Here is a 17,286-nt window from a genome sequence, read left to right on the forward strand (position 1 = left end):
AGTAACAACTGCTTACCTTGCTTGTTTTCTGAGGACCTGGTAAAAGCAGTTTGAAAGGGTTTGGTTTTTTTAATGATTCTGTTGAAAGTAAATCACTCTCCCAAACAACACACACCTACATGGACAAATTCTGCCTAGGTTTATATTCCATTGTCCCAGCTTGCAAGTTTCAGACTAAGCAAGAGGCAGGTTGGTAGAAACCAGCTCGAATATATAAAGCAGTGATATGCTATGAACTGAGTAATGCAGAATAAATGGGTTTACCATACAATGTGGATTGACATCAGGCACGCCATATCTCTCATATTTAGCTGAGCAGAGTCAGTTCTAAACCACGTGGCGTTTGTGAGGAAATTTCCACAAGGAGTTGTTACATGACAGGACTACTGCAAAGTAACATCACAAAGATGCAGCCATGCAGAAATGGGTCCCAAAGAATTTGCTTTGCTGCAACTAAGACAATTACCATCCTTTCTAATTTCTAATGGTTAGTGAAGTTTTACTTGGCAAAACTGGGCATTTAACTTTGCCCATTGTGTTATCTGACAACAAGACCTACAGGCTCTTGACACTTAACAGATTTACTACTGTTCAATCAGGTTTCAGGAAGTCCACATTGAAGTAGCGTCCAAGCTGTTAAAGTCACTGTTTCTAGTGCTCAGAGTAGCTGCTACAAGGACTGCATATAGGCAGTTTTCCACCCCCTCCACTGTTTAGCTCTACTGTGTCTTACAGACACTCCTAGACTGAGACAGCAAGGGAGCAGATGGAGAACTTGCTCCTACCCTGGCCTCCTCCCAGGATGGCACAGCTCACCAGCTGGAAGAGCAAAGCCAGCACTGTGTGCACTCAGGTCCAGAGGGAGCCAGCGAATCCGCCCAAGAAACAGACTTCTGCCTCCTCTAGAAGATCTACAGCCAACACTGAGTTATTCTGCACATCAGATAATCATTCAGCATAAGTACACTGGTTTAACATGCTCTGTCTGATAATGTTGATGATCTCTTGGCCCCAGTTCTCGGTGCTTTGACGGCAGCAGGATATGAAAAAATGAAGGGCATGAGGTATGAAAACTTCCACTTTCCCCCTGAGAACAGGGTAAAAAAAAAAAAACTTGCTTTTTTTTTTTCTCTTGGATTAAAGTTTAAATGGTATCAATATCATTGTTAAGGCTGTGATTTTCCTTTTCTCTAGAAGCTTCTCTGATTTACGGGTCAGGGAAACTGTTCAATACTGTCCTTATGCCCTCTTTTGCCTCTCCATGTCAAACACCACTCTTCTCTCAGGGGGAAGGAAACACCCGGCCCCCAACTCTAGGCTCCCGATTCAGACGACTTTTCTACTTCATCAAAAGTGTGCATGGCTGTATTTCATGTCCTCCCTGTCCCATGCACATGGCAAAGTGGCTGCACGCCCTCTCCCATGACAGAACTGCACCCAAATTGGACCTATAAACCTGTCCTCAAAGAGCTCTTTCCCTATGCACCGGTACAATTTCTCATGGGGGTTGCTCCTAGACTTTGCTCATTTGAGGTCTTCCAAATTGTCTTCCAGGTGAGGCGTCCCTGCCCATGGCAGGGGGGTTGGAACTAGCAGATCTTAAGGTCCTTTCTAACCCAAACCGTTCTATGATTCTATGACCCTATGACTGTTTCTCTACATACTGACTTATGAGCCAGCTGCACCTTCTCCCGGTCTCCTTGCCCTCCCCCAAAGCCATGCCTGGGGTTCCTGCCCCCAAAACTGCCCCTCAGCTCCCACCCAATGTCATACCTGGCATTGACTGCGCCGCTGCCTCAGGAGTGGTGGTGGGGATGGTGGGGGGCTGCTGCTGGCTGGAGCTGACCTCAGGCTCGGCACCCACCGACGGCGAGCTGGCCATCTCGCCGCCTGGGGCCGCCTGCGGGGCGGGCGGGAGGGCGTCCTCAGCGGCCGGCAGCTCCTCCTGACCAGGCAGCTGTAGGGCTGACAGCGGGATGCTGATGGGCTTCCCAGAGGCGGCGGTGGCGGCGTTGGAGCTGGTGGCTGGCGCCTGCAGGGCAGCCACGGGGCCACTGCCTGCCCCCCGTGCTGGGGAGGCCAGGGGGCCCCGGAGCGGCCTCTGTGCGACCAGCCTCGGTGGGCCGGGTGGGGAGGTGGAGGGGTGCTGTGGATCAGGGTCGGGGCCCACCGCGGGCTGGGGCAGGGCCCTGGCAGGGCCCAGGCAGGAGGGCCCGGCCTGGGTCTGAGGCTTGGGCTTGGACATCTGTGTAAGGGCCAGGGCCGGCCCGTCGGCGCCGGCAGTCAGCTCAGCATTGGCCACTATGTAGTAGTCCTCGGGGAGCTCCTGCTTGATCTTCTTGAGGAGCACCTCGCCACCGCCCTCATCAGCAGGCTGGGCCTGGGCAGTGGTGGGCTGGCTGGAAGCTGGCCGCTTGCGGGGGCCGGCGGGGGCCCGCTGGGTGTGCGGCTCAAAGTCACTGTCCTCATCGGTGACGGAGGACTCACAGACCATGTCGAAGAGGGTGGCCTCATCCTCATACTCCTCCACGGGCTCACCCAGCTCCGACGGCTCGCTGCAGTAGGAGAAGTCGCAGGAGTCACGGGTGCGGGTGCAATCCAGCTTGGCCTTGCCCGACCGGCCTGGGTAGCGCTCCAGAGGGCTGGCCTGCACCTCCGAGGGCACCCCCAGCATGCTGGGGCTGTCTGAGTTGAAGCTGCGGCTGTCCTGGTAACAGACGCGCTCCTGGGATCCAGCCCGGCATGTGGCAGCCAGGGGCCAGTGGTAGGCATGGCCGGCACTACAACCCCACATGGCAGTCAGATTGCCATGGGACCCCTCGGAGAGGAGGTGCTTGAGGTTGGGGATGAGGCTGCAGATGGTCCCATGGCTGTGCGCCCAGCTCACCAGCTTGGAGAGGTTTTCAGAGGAGGTGTGAAGGCAGTCCTCCATGGTACAGGATCAACGGCGCCTCGCCACTTGGATAGTCAGCTGAAGACACGGTTCAGACCACAGGGTCCTGCCACTCACAGTGCTGTGTTGCCAAGCTCATGCTTGCTGCTTGCCTGCAAATAGAGAGCAAAACCCCGCTCTTCAGCACTTCTAAAGCAAGATCACGTTTGCGTGGGCAAGTGAAACATTTGTAAGCTCAGCTAAACACATTTCACTCATCTCATGCACTCCAAAATACATTTCTCAAAAGGGTGTCTGCTTTTAAGTGGCCTCATTTCTCTTTCTGCCCACAAAAACTCTGCCTTTAAACCCAAGGGAAGGAACATCACTGCAATACACAACTAAAATAAGATAAAACCGTTTTTTAAACAAGGCAGTTCAGTATCAGAGGTGATACGATTTGAAGCTTAAATCTCTGACAAAATCCAAATGCAGCCCAAAACATGGTGACTGCATCCTCATACTTAGGAAGTGAAAATTAAATCCAATCTTAAAACATACAATTTATCTTCCACACCAGTGTGGCAATAAAGCTCCAGCTCAGATACTCCCTCTGCACCTGATGAAATTTTATGACATTTTAATCATTTATGCACGTTTCTCAAATGTATCAAATATCTCTTTTTCAACTAATTTGAGAGGCAGGAAAATGAAGGCCAGAAACTTTCATTTCAATATAAGGAAAAAACAATCAAATTCACCCTTTGCTGTGCTACACTGACAGCCATCAGTTGTCCAACAGCTTACAAGAAGTTTAAGGGATGTGCAAGGTTTAAGACATAATTAACCTTCCTTAAACTCTGAGAGTTAACCTTTTGCTTTTTATCATAGTTTATTTTCCCAGATCTAAATAATGAATTCTGTTCAAGAGAAACACTTGCCACTTTCATCAGAACTACCCGGAAATTTGTAGCACAAGGCATGGAACTCGGGTCAAAGCCATGAATCCTACAATGTTTCAGGTCAAACATGAAAATAGAAAACCTTGCAGATGTTCGTCTTTTCCTGCCAGAAACTGCTTCCTGCCCACATTGTACCACTACTTTCCAGGGAAGGTCACATCCCTCACAAGACTGCAAGTCCTCAACTTCTCAGGACTTCAGAGCGAGGACTTTGTAGAAACAACTTACAGTTATTTCTCTGATCCACAAAAATTTAAGATTGCAGTGGGAATGCTCAGTTGGCCTCTTGTACTGGCTGTAAATCATCCATTACTGTAGGAGGTTGCTCACAGGAACATTTGCTGTTAATTATTTCTTAACTTTTATTTTGCTTATAAAGTTCTGCAAAATGCAAAATGTTGCACACTTCCACATTTAAGCTGCAGTCAATGCACATTTTACTGTTATTCAGTCATTTTATTACTTAAATACTGCAATAATAATTTAGGTTTGTTTTTTTTTTTTTTTTTACCACAACCAATTAGTCAAACGTCTGTACACTCCTAGAGCATTGAGAAAGGTAGCACAAATCAGTTTTCTCACAGATGCCACTAGTGGGATACTGGACCCCTCAGCAGTCCATCTCTGAGGGGGTAAATTACTACCCTCTACTGCAAAGATCCTCAAGGACTGTGGAAGAAATAAACTGTGAAGGTCTAGCTGACTTCAACAGGTCTAGGTAACTCAAACTCCAGTAGTCTGTAACAAAGTCAGTGCTTCACAGATGGACCCCAACACATAGCCCTCATCCAGGGTCTTCAGACTGGACAGTCTCTCTTTCTTTACACTGTTGTCATACTTTTAGAAGTGAAGGTTATTCCAGTTGCTGGAAAAGATCAGTAACAAAAAAACTCAAACCATGCAAAATTTCAGGGTTGTTGGGCACAGGATGGGTTGAGAATGTTCTGAAGTTACTGCTCAGCTGAAAGTAACTGGGAACTTATGCTCATTTCCGCAGGTCTTTTTGGAGGCTCTCCCTAATATCCCTCCTGGGCTTTGTAAGCATGACCTGCAAGACTCAGATCTCCCATTGTTCTCATTTCACTTGCATTTTTATATAGGCAGAAACGCCCTTTATATTTTTCCCAACTGAAATATAGCATTCATGTCAATGTTACACCTCATTTTGTTCCCTGTCCTCTTCTATACAAGTATTTTGAGATGCAAAATGAACTGTGCCATGGCTCGAAAACACAGCTGCATGGTGGCTAATGGCCCCTGGCTTCCCTGAAATCAATACAAATTACTACCTGCCTACTTATTTGCTCTACAAAGTCACCTGCCAGCTAGCTGCAGATAACTGTGTTTGCTCTGAGCCAAGGGAGGTGAGCGGGCTATGTTTCAGTGGTTTTTCAGCCTGCATATCCCTGCCCACACACTTTCATCTAGCAGGCAGAGGGTGGCCTGTGCAAACCAAAACCGGAGACAGAATGGACAAGTTATACCTACGATCGCCTCCATGAGGTTTGCCATGGGTCTTCCCTCCCTACCCAGGTGCTGTGCCTCACTGGTGGAGTCAAAAATGGAGCCAGCATGGGAATTTCTAGCAACAAGGTATTTTCACAACATCTTTGAGATTAGCAGGACATGTAAGGAAGTCCTGAATAATGGATGAACAGGAGAAGTACACCATTAGGAAAAAGAGTTAAAATGGTGTAAGATTCAAGCTTGGTTTTGCAGTAGCTTAACCCAAGATGCATGCACAGGGAACAACAGCTACAATAACTCAAATTCCGGCTTCTACTATTGCCCACATGAAACCCCAATAATAGTACATATCTCACAGCAAAGTCTGCAACACAAAGCTCCTTGCATGACCAGTGCTTCTGTGTAGTACAATAAATGCAGTAGGTCCCCACCTTGCAAGCCTTTTAGGCAGTGGAGAAGGTTCCCCTTTTCTGACATACTCTTTTTAAGCATCTCAAAGTTGTTCGTTACATTTGTTTATTTTTTTAATCCTTTATAAAAAAAAACTGTTGATATTGACAGGGATCAAAACCCCAAGGGCACTGACATTCCTGCTGATTGGTATATTCAAAGATACAGACTTACAATGCTTCCTGCCACAGAAGAAACGCCAAAAGATGTGAGGAGTAACACCATACTCACGGTGAAGGGGAAAGGAGGGACAGCTGAAGTCAGGGCTATAGTCAGAAGCTACATCAGTGCAAACCCATGGGAAAGCATGGAACTGCTCAATTCCTACGTGACCACAGACATATCTTGGAAGACAGAAAGCCCTATTTGGCTGAAGAACCATTTTCCCCACACTGAAATGAGATCAGGCCAACTGCCATGGTATAGGTTGTTTGTGCAGAGCTGAAAATCCAAATCCATCCATTATTCAGAAGCAATGTGTCTTTGGTTCACCAACTGCTGCAGAAGTTGGCAATGGCACTTTGGCAGGGAGGGACTCTGTAGAAAGCGCAAGCAGCATCATTATCTACCTGGTTTCCTTTCTGCTTGGTCAGACAGCATGATGCTGGCTGACAGTCTGCTCTTGTTTACTAAATCACATTTTAAAGATTATGTAAGTCCTTCATTCAGACTGGCAAGGTTCAGTAAGATGACTCATGCTTAATAACCTGCTACATATACACAGTAGCTGGCAAAAAAACACACTATAGCTGCAGTGTGAATAACAGTGGTATTTTTACTGCATTACAGATGGCAAAGCCTTAACCTTCCACAGCACTTTTCTGCAGTTCAGAGTCTGGCAATATCTAATTCAGAGTGAAGTGTGTCTAGGCTGTGGAAATACACAGGAGCTATCTGGACCCTAAATTAAGAATCCAATTTTATGGCTTGTTTAGCTTTTACGACCTCATTTGCAACATGTCAGTGTAGTGACTAATGTGTACAGAATAAGTGCTATGCCAGAAAGCATTATTGTTGCAAAACCATTCCTTGAGATCTGTAATGCATTAACTAGACATCATTTGATTTGGGAAAAAGAATTTTCTGTATCCAGAATGAGGGTTTGCTGTAGGAGATCTACTTCGTGACCTCTAAAGAGCATCCCTCTTCCATGTTCTAGGATGAGACTTGGCTGAGCTAATTGAATGCCAACAAAATTCTTCCTAGTTTTACACACAATAGGAATAGGCCCTTTGTTACAAGCCAGAGAAGAAACACAAGCAACAGTAGTTGGTAGCTGTGGCCACTCTTTCCTATACCCCATGAAGAGAATGAATAAACATCAGTTGGGAGCAAAGACATGGCTAACTCAATCACCTCCCCTTGTTTCTCTCCTTCTGGATGACTGTTGCAGTGAAGTTTTGGTTAGGACTTCATGTGGGATTTTTTCAGGACAGACAGAGAAATCTGTGATATGGCTCCCCTAGAAAGGAGGCAGTAGAGGCAAGGATGCAGGGAAGGAGCTGAATGCAAAAAAATGGAATGAAGCAGTGGGAAGTGTGTATACTGAGGTCCTCACAAGATTCTGCTGCAGTCCATTAGGCCCCGCTGTCAGTCCAGGATTGCAGGCAGTATTTTTCCTTCCCAAAGGAACAGGGTGAAGCAGACTCAGCAGAGCTGCTGCCTCCCTCATAGAGTGCTCTCCAAATACAGAGGCCCCAGCCACGCAACAGAGCATCCAAAATCATGCCACTGCTGATTACCTTCCCTGCTATATCTTATGAGGGGACTGTTACTAACAGTGGAGTTAAAGCTCAGCTTCTTTGCCCCAGTGTTTTGATTTCTTCACTGATATTGCTAAGGATGTCATCAACCTGCCAAATTATTAGGATGGGCAACCACATTCAAAACAAGCTAGCAGACTGGAAGGACTGGGAATAGGTCAATGCATTTTCTCTAGTTTTAGACTTTGGGAGTACAAAACTTATATGCCAAATCAAAGGAGGTGATCCTGCCCCTCTGCTCTCATGAGACTCACTTGGAATATTGTGTACAGTTCTGGTGTCCTCAACATAAAAAAGACCTGGAACTGTTGGAACAAGTCTGGAGGAGGGCCAGAGGATGCTCAGGGGACTGGAGCAGCTCCCATATGAGAGAGTTGGGGCTGTTCAGACTGGAGAAGAGAAGGCTGTGTGGAGACCTCATAGCAGCCTTCCAGTATCTGAAGGGGGCCTACAAGGATGCTGGAGATGGACTCTTCATTAGGGACTGTAGTGACAGGACAAGGGGTAATGGGTTAAAAGAGGGGAAGTTTAGACTGGGTATAAGGAAGAAGTTCTTTACTGTGAGGTTGGTGAGGCACTGGAATGGATTGCCCAAGGAAACTGTGAACGCTCCATCCCTGGCGGTCTCCAAGGCCAGGTTGGACAGAGCCTTGGGTGACATAGTTTAGCGTGAGGTGTCCCTGCCCATGGCAGGGAGTCAGAACTAGATGGTCTTAAGGTCCTTTCCAACCCTAATTATCCTATGATTCTATGATTCTATGACATATTACTGAATTTACTTTGTGCCTGAAAGAAAAACTGCAAAGCAGAAAGAAATAGTATAGAAAATAATGACATCTTATAGGCGAAGTTATGAATCCTCTAGGTCTTCTGCTTTACCATGGGGGAAAGGGGCAAATCTCTGTTTCTGATACAAACTGCACACGATCCTCTTTAGCTAGGAAAACATATTCTTAATTGAATGTCTCTCCAGGAAACAAAAGGTATAAATTACAGAGGAAAGGCCCACAAACTCTGGCAAGTTCTGCAAGTCTGTGAGATAGTTTGGTAATGTCATGTGTGCTTAAACTAGCTATGCTCATTTGTCCGTTTCCTTATCTCTTTTGTACAGTTTCCAGCTGGTGTGTTCAAAGGAAAAACAACTTCTCACTTTAATGAAATCACTGACTATTTCCAAATTATGTGAGCTTATACTATTTTTTTATATTTTTAGCTCTGTGAAAACTGATTTAGAAATAAATAGGGACATACAGTAGGAACAAAACAAAACCTTCATTCGAATTTTCCACCTTCACAGTTCTAAGCTCATCCCAAATTTTATATCGATTCAATCATTTGTTTGTAGCAAGTGCCTTCCCTTATGTGTCTCAGGGATTCTGTGCTTTTATCTTGGGCTTTCTGAAGTCAGTAGGAGCTCTGCTGCACAATAAGCAGGCCAGGGCTCCTCTCACAATGACTCACAGCTACCATTCCTATCACCAATGAGCAGCACCAAGAATGATGATGCAGGGGGAAGTAGGAAATAAAAATAAGCACACATCTTTCTGGCCAAGAGGTGCTGTTCTCCATTCAGAAAAATCTCATGGTTGTCTGTCACACTTGCTACACAAGACCACAGCTCCTCCTCAGCTGATGGTTAGTCTTCAAGGGAAGATGCTCTCAGTGCCAACTGTGGCATGCTTTCAACTACAGCTGTCATCACAGCAAGCCCAAGGAAAGCAGCAAAACCTGTTTGCTGTTGAAACGCCTTCAGCTGGCTGAGAAAAAAAGAGGATTTGGCTGGGACAGTGTCTGGGAGTTTCCCTGCCTTTTCACATGGAAGACTTACACAAGATTATGAGCCTCCCAAGAGCCTGCCTCATTCACAAAATGGAAAGATCTATCCGTTGACAGCAGGGTGGACAGAGGAACAGTATGGGGGCTCAATCCTTAATCCAAACGTAATGCTACAAGTACCACTGCTTCTATTCTTGCATTTTTTCCTCAGCACCCACCTAACAGGAGCTATGTGAGCCTTGCTTTTCACAGCATGGCTGAAGAGTCACAGAGGGACCAGAAAAGTACCAAGAGGAGAAGCAGGTGAAAAGAAGCAGAAGAGATGGTACGTCAGATCTGAGTGATCTGAACAGGATCTAGCCACCTGCAAATCTCTTTTCTCATCCAGATGCTGATGTTTCAGTTTAAGCTTCCTCAGACTCACCTGTTTCTCCCTCCATTCCTCCCAGCTCACTGTGACTCTCCTGACAATTACGCAGACATGTTAATTCATTATCATAAATCGTCTACCAAGACACCCCCTGTGCTTTTCAGGCCTGAACTTCAGTCCTTAGGACTACAGGCCTGATTTGGGTGTCCTGATTTACAGTAAGTAGGATTATAACAGAACAGTATGGAAATGCATGGGACCACTTCTCCTTGCTGAGGAAGGATCTTCCTTCCAAGAAACATTTTGGAAAAGGAAGTTGTTGTGGTTTAAACCCAGACACTAACCCAGCCTCTCCTCACTGGCACAGCATGAGAAACTGCAAAGTCCTTCATCAGGATAAGCGCTACTGACCAACAACTAAAACACTGGTGTGTTATAGGCATTGTTCTCAGACTCAAGCCAACACACAGCATTGTATCAGATACTAGGAAGGAAAAAAATAACTGTTACAGCTGAAGTCAGGACACAAGTGAGCTTCTGCCGTTCATGGATATATCTGCAAAGTTGCTAAGCACCTCCAGCTCCAGAGAAGTCAAGGCACTTACCTTGCATCTTCCTTGCATATGCCATAAAGGACATGCTCTGCCATGCTCTTCCCAGTTCTGTAGCACTAAGGTAATCCTGTAAAATATTAATCCTCCACACTGCTTACAATTGAGCAGTGTACAGCTGAACCCAGAAAAGATTTTAGGATTTTGAAAGCACTGAGTAGTGTAAACATAGTTCTAGTGCTTTGCAAGTCGTGTAAATATGCATGCTCTGCTCAAACAGTTACAGAGGTGTGTTACAGCTCTGGAAAACAGCCGTTCTGAATTGTTTGGCTTCTGGTCCAGGCTCAGATTTTACCCAGGAATTTCCAACAGGTCAAAAGAGCCCTAAGCCACACCTGTAGCCCTCAGAGTGGGGCTGAAGCATGGTAAGGGAGTCAGGCCAACAGGAAACAATAAGACCTCTTGCCCCATTTCTCTCAATCCGGCATCTCTTACAAGTGCTAGAAACTTACCTTCATTTTCAATGACTGCAGGCTATGCTTCATACAGGAGCTGGCATCCTCACTCACAGCAAGCCAAGGGGGGTGGGGGGTGGGTGTGTGACAAAAGCAACACAGCTTTTCAGAACAAACACAGCGTATCCCTGGTTTGCTTTTGCCAGAACTGGGTCTTGCAATAACGAAGCAGGGAGTCTCTGGTACCTCTACTACTCAGTGAGGAGCCTCTGGTATAAAAGCTGTTCTGGGAGAGGAGGCGGATATGACAGTGACAGGGAACTTTGCATCCAGCCAACACCTTAATGGTTACAGCTCTGCTGTAACAGTGCCAGGGTAAAGAGCCAATATTCACAGCGCCTCTATGAGCCTTGCCAGTATGACTGCTCACAGCAACATCAGCACAAATGTGTTGTTGACATTAATGTACAGTGCTATACCATGCTACCAGCCACACAGTTCAGAGGGGTACCTGAGAAGACGCATGTGCATTGTGATTAGTAAAACATGGCAGGGAGTTTTTAAATCAGTCTTGGCCATCTCTTATTTTACTAGCTCTGTATTCAGCAAAGGACGTTTTAAAAGAAAGAACACATTTTTCGGTAAATAATTTCTGAAAAGTATTTCAACAATAAGATTTAAATGTGTGGAGTGTTTGAAAAAATGCCTAGCTTTTACTTAAGCTACCAGGGAGCTTATGTATCATGGCTCGCTTATTTTGTGTTGTTTATTAAAATTTGTTCCAAAATTGCATCTTTCTTCACACCATTTCTCAGGGTGATCTGAATATAAAACCACACCATATCAGACACTAGCATTTGCTTCAGTTTGCAGTTTACAATCATTCTTTAATGGAGAAATTGAAAGACATGCTTGGAAAATCTTTAAAATATGTAATTTTCTGAGTTTACAATGAAGTGTGTGTACGCTCTCCAATCTCAGATTTACAATGAGTAGAATGAAGCACACACGGCCTGAAGGTAAGATGTTTTCCCAGGTCTTTCATTTTTGTAGAAATTGTATTAAGAGAAAGTTTCCATGTAATTTACCAGAAAGAAAACAGGAATATAAAGGTTGACTTGCACATAAAATACGAAGACCAAACTCTCCCATCTTCTTTAGCAGAAAACCAATGCTGTCAGTTCCAGCCCAGACAACTTAACTACACCATGCTATTCTTCACAAACACATGCAAGCGGCTTCTGTTGATGAAAAACTTTACTGTGCCAAGTTCAGTTTGTGTTTTTTATTTGTAGGATTTTTCTCACTTTGGGGCTTTTCTAAACTAAGGGAAATCGGAATAGTGCAACTGTGGCAATATTGAAAACATGCATAATTTGGCTAAATAGTGCCAGTGAAATCACACTATTGACCATCTACACAAAACAGAGGTGTTGGTTTTTGTAGAAAATTAGAACAAGCTCAGCAACTTGGCACTTCTGTGTGAGGACGAAGTTTCTCTTTCTATACTAGGATGTACGGGTTTAGGTTTTCTTTCCTTTTTTTTTTTTAATTCTAAATTATTTTCCAAGAACTTAATTCTCAGCAAGAAAAACATTCTGGAACTATCTTTACAGTGCTCTTCTCGACATATCAACAACTATCTTCATCTTTAAACTGCTACCGGACTGAAGTCTGCTTTTTAAAATCTTAAAAAAACCTAAACCCCAACCAAACAACAATCACAAAAACAACAACAACAACAAAAATCTTGGAAAAAGAAGAGTTGCAAGAAAAACATACTTGAAAACATACAGGAAACAAAGAAATCAGATTATTCCATGGACAGGTTTATATCCAACTGTGCATAACAGATCACATGAAGCTGAGTCCCTAATAAAGTTCCTAGACAAGACTTCAACATGATATAGAAAAAACAGTAATAAGAACGGTGCCCTAGAGATGAGCCAGCAAGGATTTGCATTCAAATGTAAGACAGTCAGAAATACTGGGTAACATCCCGTAGTCAACAGCCAGTGGGTAAAAAAAATTAAAACCACTCCATCCAACCATGCACCAATTTTTCTGTTATCCCTAGAAACATCCCTAGGTGTGCAGCTCTAACATAAAATAACTGATCAATTCAGCTTACCTTAAAATTTAAATCAAGGTTTAAAACAGATTACATTTTAGGATTACTGAGATAGGTTCCCTGAAAGTGGCCAAAGAGATTGAAGCCCGATGATGCCAGACCTCTACACAGGTGAGGAGTTGGTAGCAACTCCACAGGGCAAGTAGCCTGTTCCTCTTGATGGAGAAAGTAGGGAGCAGGCCACAGTGCAATGCAGAGATCTGAGGGACAGAGCTTACCCAGGTCATTCTGGAGCTACAGAGGCTTAAACATATGTACATGGAAAAGGTCCCTTTGACTTTGGCTGGCTCAGTCAACCAAGGCCCCAGTTTTCAGAGGCTTTTATGTAATCAAAAGGATGGACAGGCACTGAGTGGGATTTTCAGAGGTTGCTGTAGGTGTGTAAACATCTATAAAATCTGACCTCAAGTGCCTAAAAACCTGAGAAACCTTTGGCAAGGCAAGTCCCAAAGCTTTGGCAAAAAGAGCTAAATTTCTGTTCTTAACCAAGCACACTTCTTGTTTAACATCAATGCAAGATTTGGCATGTACAACATGGAGATTTTGGGATAGTGCATGATTAAGAAACAGAAAGCCCAGAATATTCATTTTACATAGACAAGCACTGGCAGCAGGCACACAGAAGACAACTTCGGAGGAAGAGCTCTATCTGTCATGAAGGGCACTTAAGAGTCTCAAGAACTCTCACTTATTTCCTCTTGAATATTCAAAACCAGAAATGCAGCCTTTGGACCACTGCAGTTCAGAGCAACATGCTACTTAGACTGCTGAATGCTTGGCAGGGCAAGTGAAAATAAGGCTCTGTATCATGGGACCAGTAAAATGGAAGTGGGTGTATGAGAAAAATTGTGACTATATTGTTGCATATATCGTTACATTGTTGTATTCCACATCTTCATTAAAGTCTGTTCATGCCATGCTTCATTAGTACTGGATTTACTGCACCAAACAGATGAAGAAATTCTTTCCAAAATTACTCATTTCTGCTCATACTGGTTCATTTCATGATTAGAATGAGAAATGGCCCTAAACAAGATGCATCCCAGTAAAAACAGAATAATTACAAACAGAACAGTAATTTATTTTAAGGTATACACTTCAAAACCATGACTAACCTCCTTGGAGAAATACATCCAGATAAGCTTCTTTGCTCCTCCAAACGTAACAGAAATAAACCCTAAAAAATATAAATCTTTCCATCTGTGGTACTGCAGACTTTCTTTTCTCTTGCCAATTAAAAGACAGATAATAAACCAAAATATTTCTTAAAACACAGTAGGTTTCAAAGATACCAGAAGATACTTTACTATAACAACTTGACAGTGTTCCCAAATAATTCTTTCTTGTGGTTGCATTTATTCCAGCCTTTGAATAGAGCTAGTAGAAAACATACAGCCATTGCTCATTAAAAAAAAAAAAAAAAAAAACAAACAAAAAAAAAAGAAAAAAGAAACATTTGGCCCTTAAATACAAGCAAAAGTGTCATACCCTATGGTGATTCCAGGGACATTGATATCAATATCTGATTTTTTAATTTCTTCTAACTCCACTCAGATATGAATAACCTATTAGCAATTAATAACAAACACTGGAAAACTTGCCAAGAATAACTGAAGATCACAGTCCAGGTAACACAAAGCTTTCTGACATTTGCAATTACTAATCTAATTCTTGTAAACATTTTCTGCAAGGACATGCACACGTTAGATACCCATTCATCCAACTATATCAAGGATTGTATTTGCATTTGAAGCCAGGCAGGTCTCCTGCACATAACTGTTCATGAAGATTCAGAAGATACCTGGACATGTGTTGTTTGAAAGAATAAAGCAGAACCTAGCAGAGCTATTTTGGCATTATACTGAGGAATGACACAGGGTCTTATGTAGAAATAAGAATCAAAACAAAAAGGACAAAGGGTAGAAAAGCACATGCTGACATTAATACATGGACTAAATGTACTGAACTGGCCTGACCAGCTTTCTGATGAATTTCTGGAATTTCTGATGACATTTTCCAAAAGGACTTCTTTGGCAATGTGCTTGGACAGTTTCATCTCCTCTTCTCTCAGAAAGAGATGCTCCAGTCAGAGCTAATTATTTATTATTATGGTGAATCCAAAACAAAAGAAAAAATCTGTATTGTGTATTCTTGTATTAATGCTTTGCACCATTCTTTAGGTATCTGCAAACACGGCTGGCTTCTTCCAATCGCAAACTGTCACCAGTGAGAGCAAGCTGGTGAGGGAACAGTGAAAATTACTACCACCAAATTCAGCAGTGATGTTGTTGGCACCTGTCTCTGGATAGCACTTTTTCTGGCTTTGCCAAGCCAAGATGTCCTTCCACCCTGCTGAAATACCCATACTTGATGATGGGGAAACCCAACAGAGAAGCCAGGGGGCGATATCCCCTGCATTACAGCAGATCTAAGCCTTCAGCTCATTTGCACTCTTGCTTTCCACTGACAGCATTTCACCCTTACCTGCATGCATCTCCAGAGCTATTGCGCCACACGCAAGGCATGAAAACAAGATCCAACAGATCTGAGGGGCAGTCCTTATGTGTGTGTGTGTCCCCACTTCCACCTGCCCAATTGAAAGTAAAATGTGAATGCTAGGACCAAAGAGAAGTGAGACCAAAGGGAGTGCACATTGAGTACTATCATCGAAATCACTGAAAAAGTGACAGTGTCCCTGCTATGTCCAGCTTTCTAATCCTACTGATGCTGCCAGCTTAGTCTAAGGTTTCAACAGTATTTGTTTTCTAAGATTACACTGAAGGGTCAGAACAAGCTGGCACCTCCAGCCGGAGTCCCATTACATGTACAAAGCCAAGAGCAGTGCAGTCATCTAAATGGGAACTTTGCTGGGGTGCCAAATAGAAGGGCACATTTTGCTTACTATCCTGTGGGGACACAACATGACCCTGTCCTGGCTAGACAAAAGGTTAACAATAATTTCTGACCCACACTTCCCTGTTGTGATAGGAAAAGAAATGCTGCCACACCCAGCAGATGAACAGTTTTGCAGAACAGACAAGTGTTTTTCCTTATCTACAATATTGACAAGCTGATTTTGCTACAATCACCTTTTCAAACGTAACCATTTCCTTAGAGTAGAAAGGCACATGCTGAAATGCTGCTTCTAATGGGGCACGAATGCTATCACTTCTGTAACCATGCCTGTTTGTAACCAAACATCCAATGTCCATGAAAACAATGACACTGAAACAAAACACTCAAAGGCTTTACATAACACAGAGGATATCTGAGAAGTTCTGGCATTCCAAATTACATTGGCAAAGAGCAAGCTCCACATTACCAGCTTCATAAAGCCCAGCAGAAGAACATAAAACTAACAGCTCTGTTCCCCCTTTTAAATGTCTTTTATGTCACTGCTGTTGATCAGTTAAAAACAAAGTATGGCCTTCAGTTCAGCCCTCAGCGGTGTAGTCACCTTTGTTAAAGACAGGTTTCATTTTAAGCTGCACCAACATCTCACTACAGTGGAATCTAAAGCAAGCAAAACACTCATGGATGTCAGGGGAAATTTAACCTACTTACCATCTGCCAGACTGGAACAAATCAACCTAGGAATAGTCTAAAACAAAACAATAAACAAAGCCTCAAAGAGCATTTTAAAAGGCTTGTGTTTAGAATAGCTGTACAGCACAATAATAAATCTGCCAGAGACAAAAGAGAAAGAAATTAAAATCTCCTGGCTGTACACTTTTGGAAGATGATAGATATGGAAGAGGCAGTCAAAAGATTTTTCTCTCCACAGAACAGCTGCACAATTTAAACATTTAATAACCAAGAGCACTGTGATTGGTAACTAGCCATTAAAAAGTTATTTAAAGGTAAAACTCCTGGTTGTTCACATGTGGAGTCCGATCCAATGGATAGAGAAAGAAGGGCAGAATGTGGGGAAGGAGAGCAGTATCTGGGACAAATACATCATTTGGCAGCAAAGCATTAGTTCTGTGCCAGCAATTGGAAGTGATACTTGAGCCAAACCTGTGAAAATACAAGACGCGCAAAGAAACTCTCTCTCCCGTTGCCCTCCAATGCATGGAGACTGTTCAGGGCAGCAGCAAGGGGTGACAGAAGGGGATGGCACCAGAGACTACCTTGCTGCTAGGTGCTCAGTGAGGGTGATCTGCTCACCTGTGTGGCTGCAGGTATAGGGTGTTTATCCCTGGAACACAGTGCAATCTGAGCCACAGCCACGGCTGTGCAACATCCAATGCTGGGCTCAGCTACAGTGGTATCCTTCAGGGCTCCCTGTTCTGGTGTTGTTCTGTATTTAATTTCATGCTTTAAAAACAACCAGCTTACTTCTGCTACCTATGGAATGTTTTTTGATGCCAATAAAGTACAATGTCTATGATATCAGCAGATAACATTAGGAAAAGTCAGACTCAAAAAATTAATGTCAGCAAAAAGCCCCCAAAACTGAAAACACGGATATATTTTAAACAAATGTCCA

The 17,286-nt window shown here is 43.7% G+C and overlaps 1 protein-coding gene across 2 annotated transcripts in view; it reads right to left on the reverse strand.

Annotated features, from left to right (window-relative positions):
• KIAA1958 (KIAA1958 ortholog) overlaps window positions 1-17,286 on the reverse strand; it is a 75,522-nt gene that overhangs the window by 43,577 nt on the left and 14,659 nt on the right. For both annotated transcript variants that reach the window (XR_009743681.1, XM_061455137.1), the window contains exon 2: window positions 1,774-3,045. Coding sequence is in view for 1 of the 2 variants with exons in the window: in XM_061455137.1 (XP_061311121.1) it covers window positions 1,774-2,932 (1,159 nt within the window). In the remaining variant the exon portion in view is untranslated. The remainder of the gene's footprint in view (window positions 1-1,773; window positions 3,046-17,286) is intronic.

Source organism: Pezoporus flaviventris, unplaced genomic scaffold (assembly GCF_033815535.1).
Source record: "Pezoporus flaviventris isolate CSIRO_AGI_PZ_B2104156 unplaced genomic scaffold, CSIRO_AGI_Pfla_v1 ptg000018l, whole genome shotgun sequence".
Lineage (NCBI taxonomy): Eukaryota > Metazoa > Chordata > Aves > Psittaciformes > Psittacidae > Pezoporus > Pezoporus flaviventris.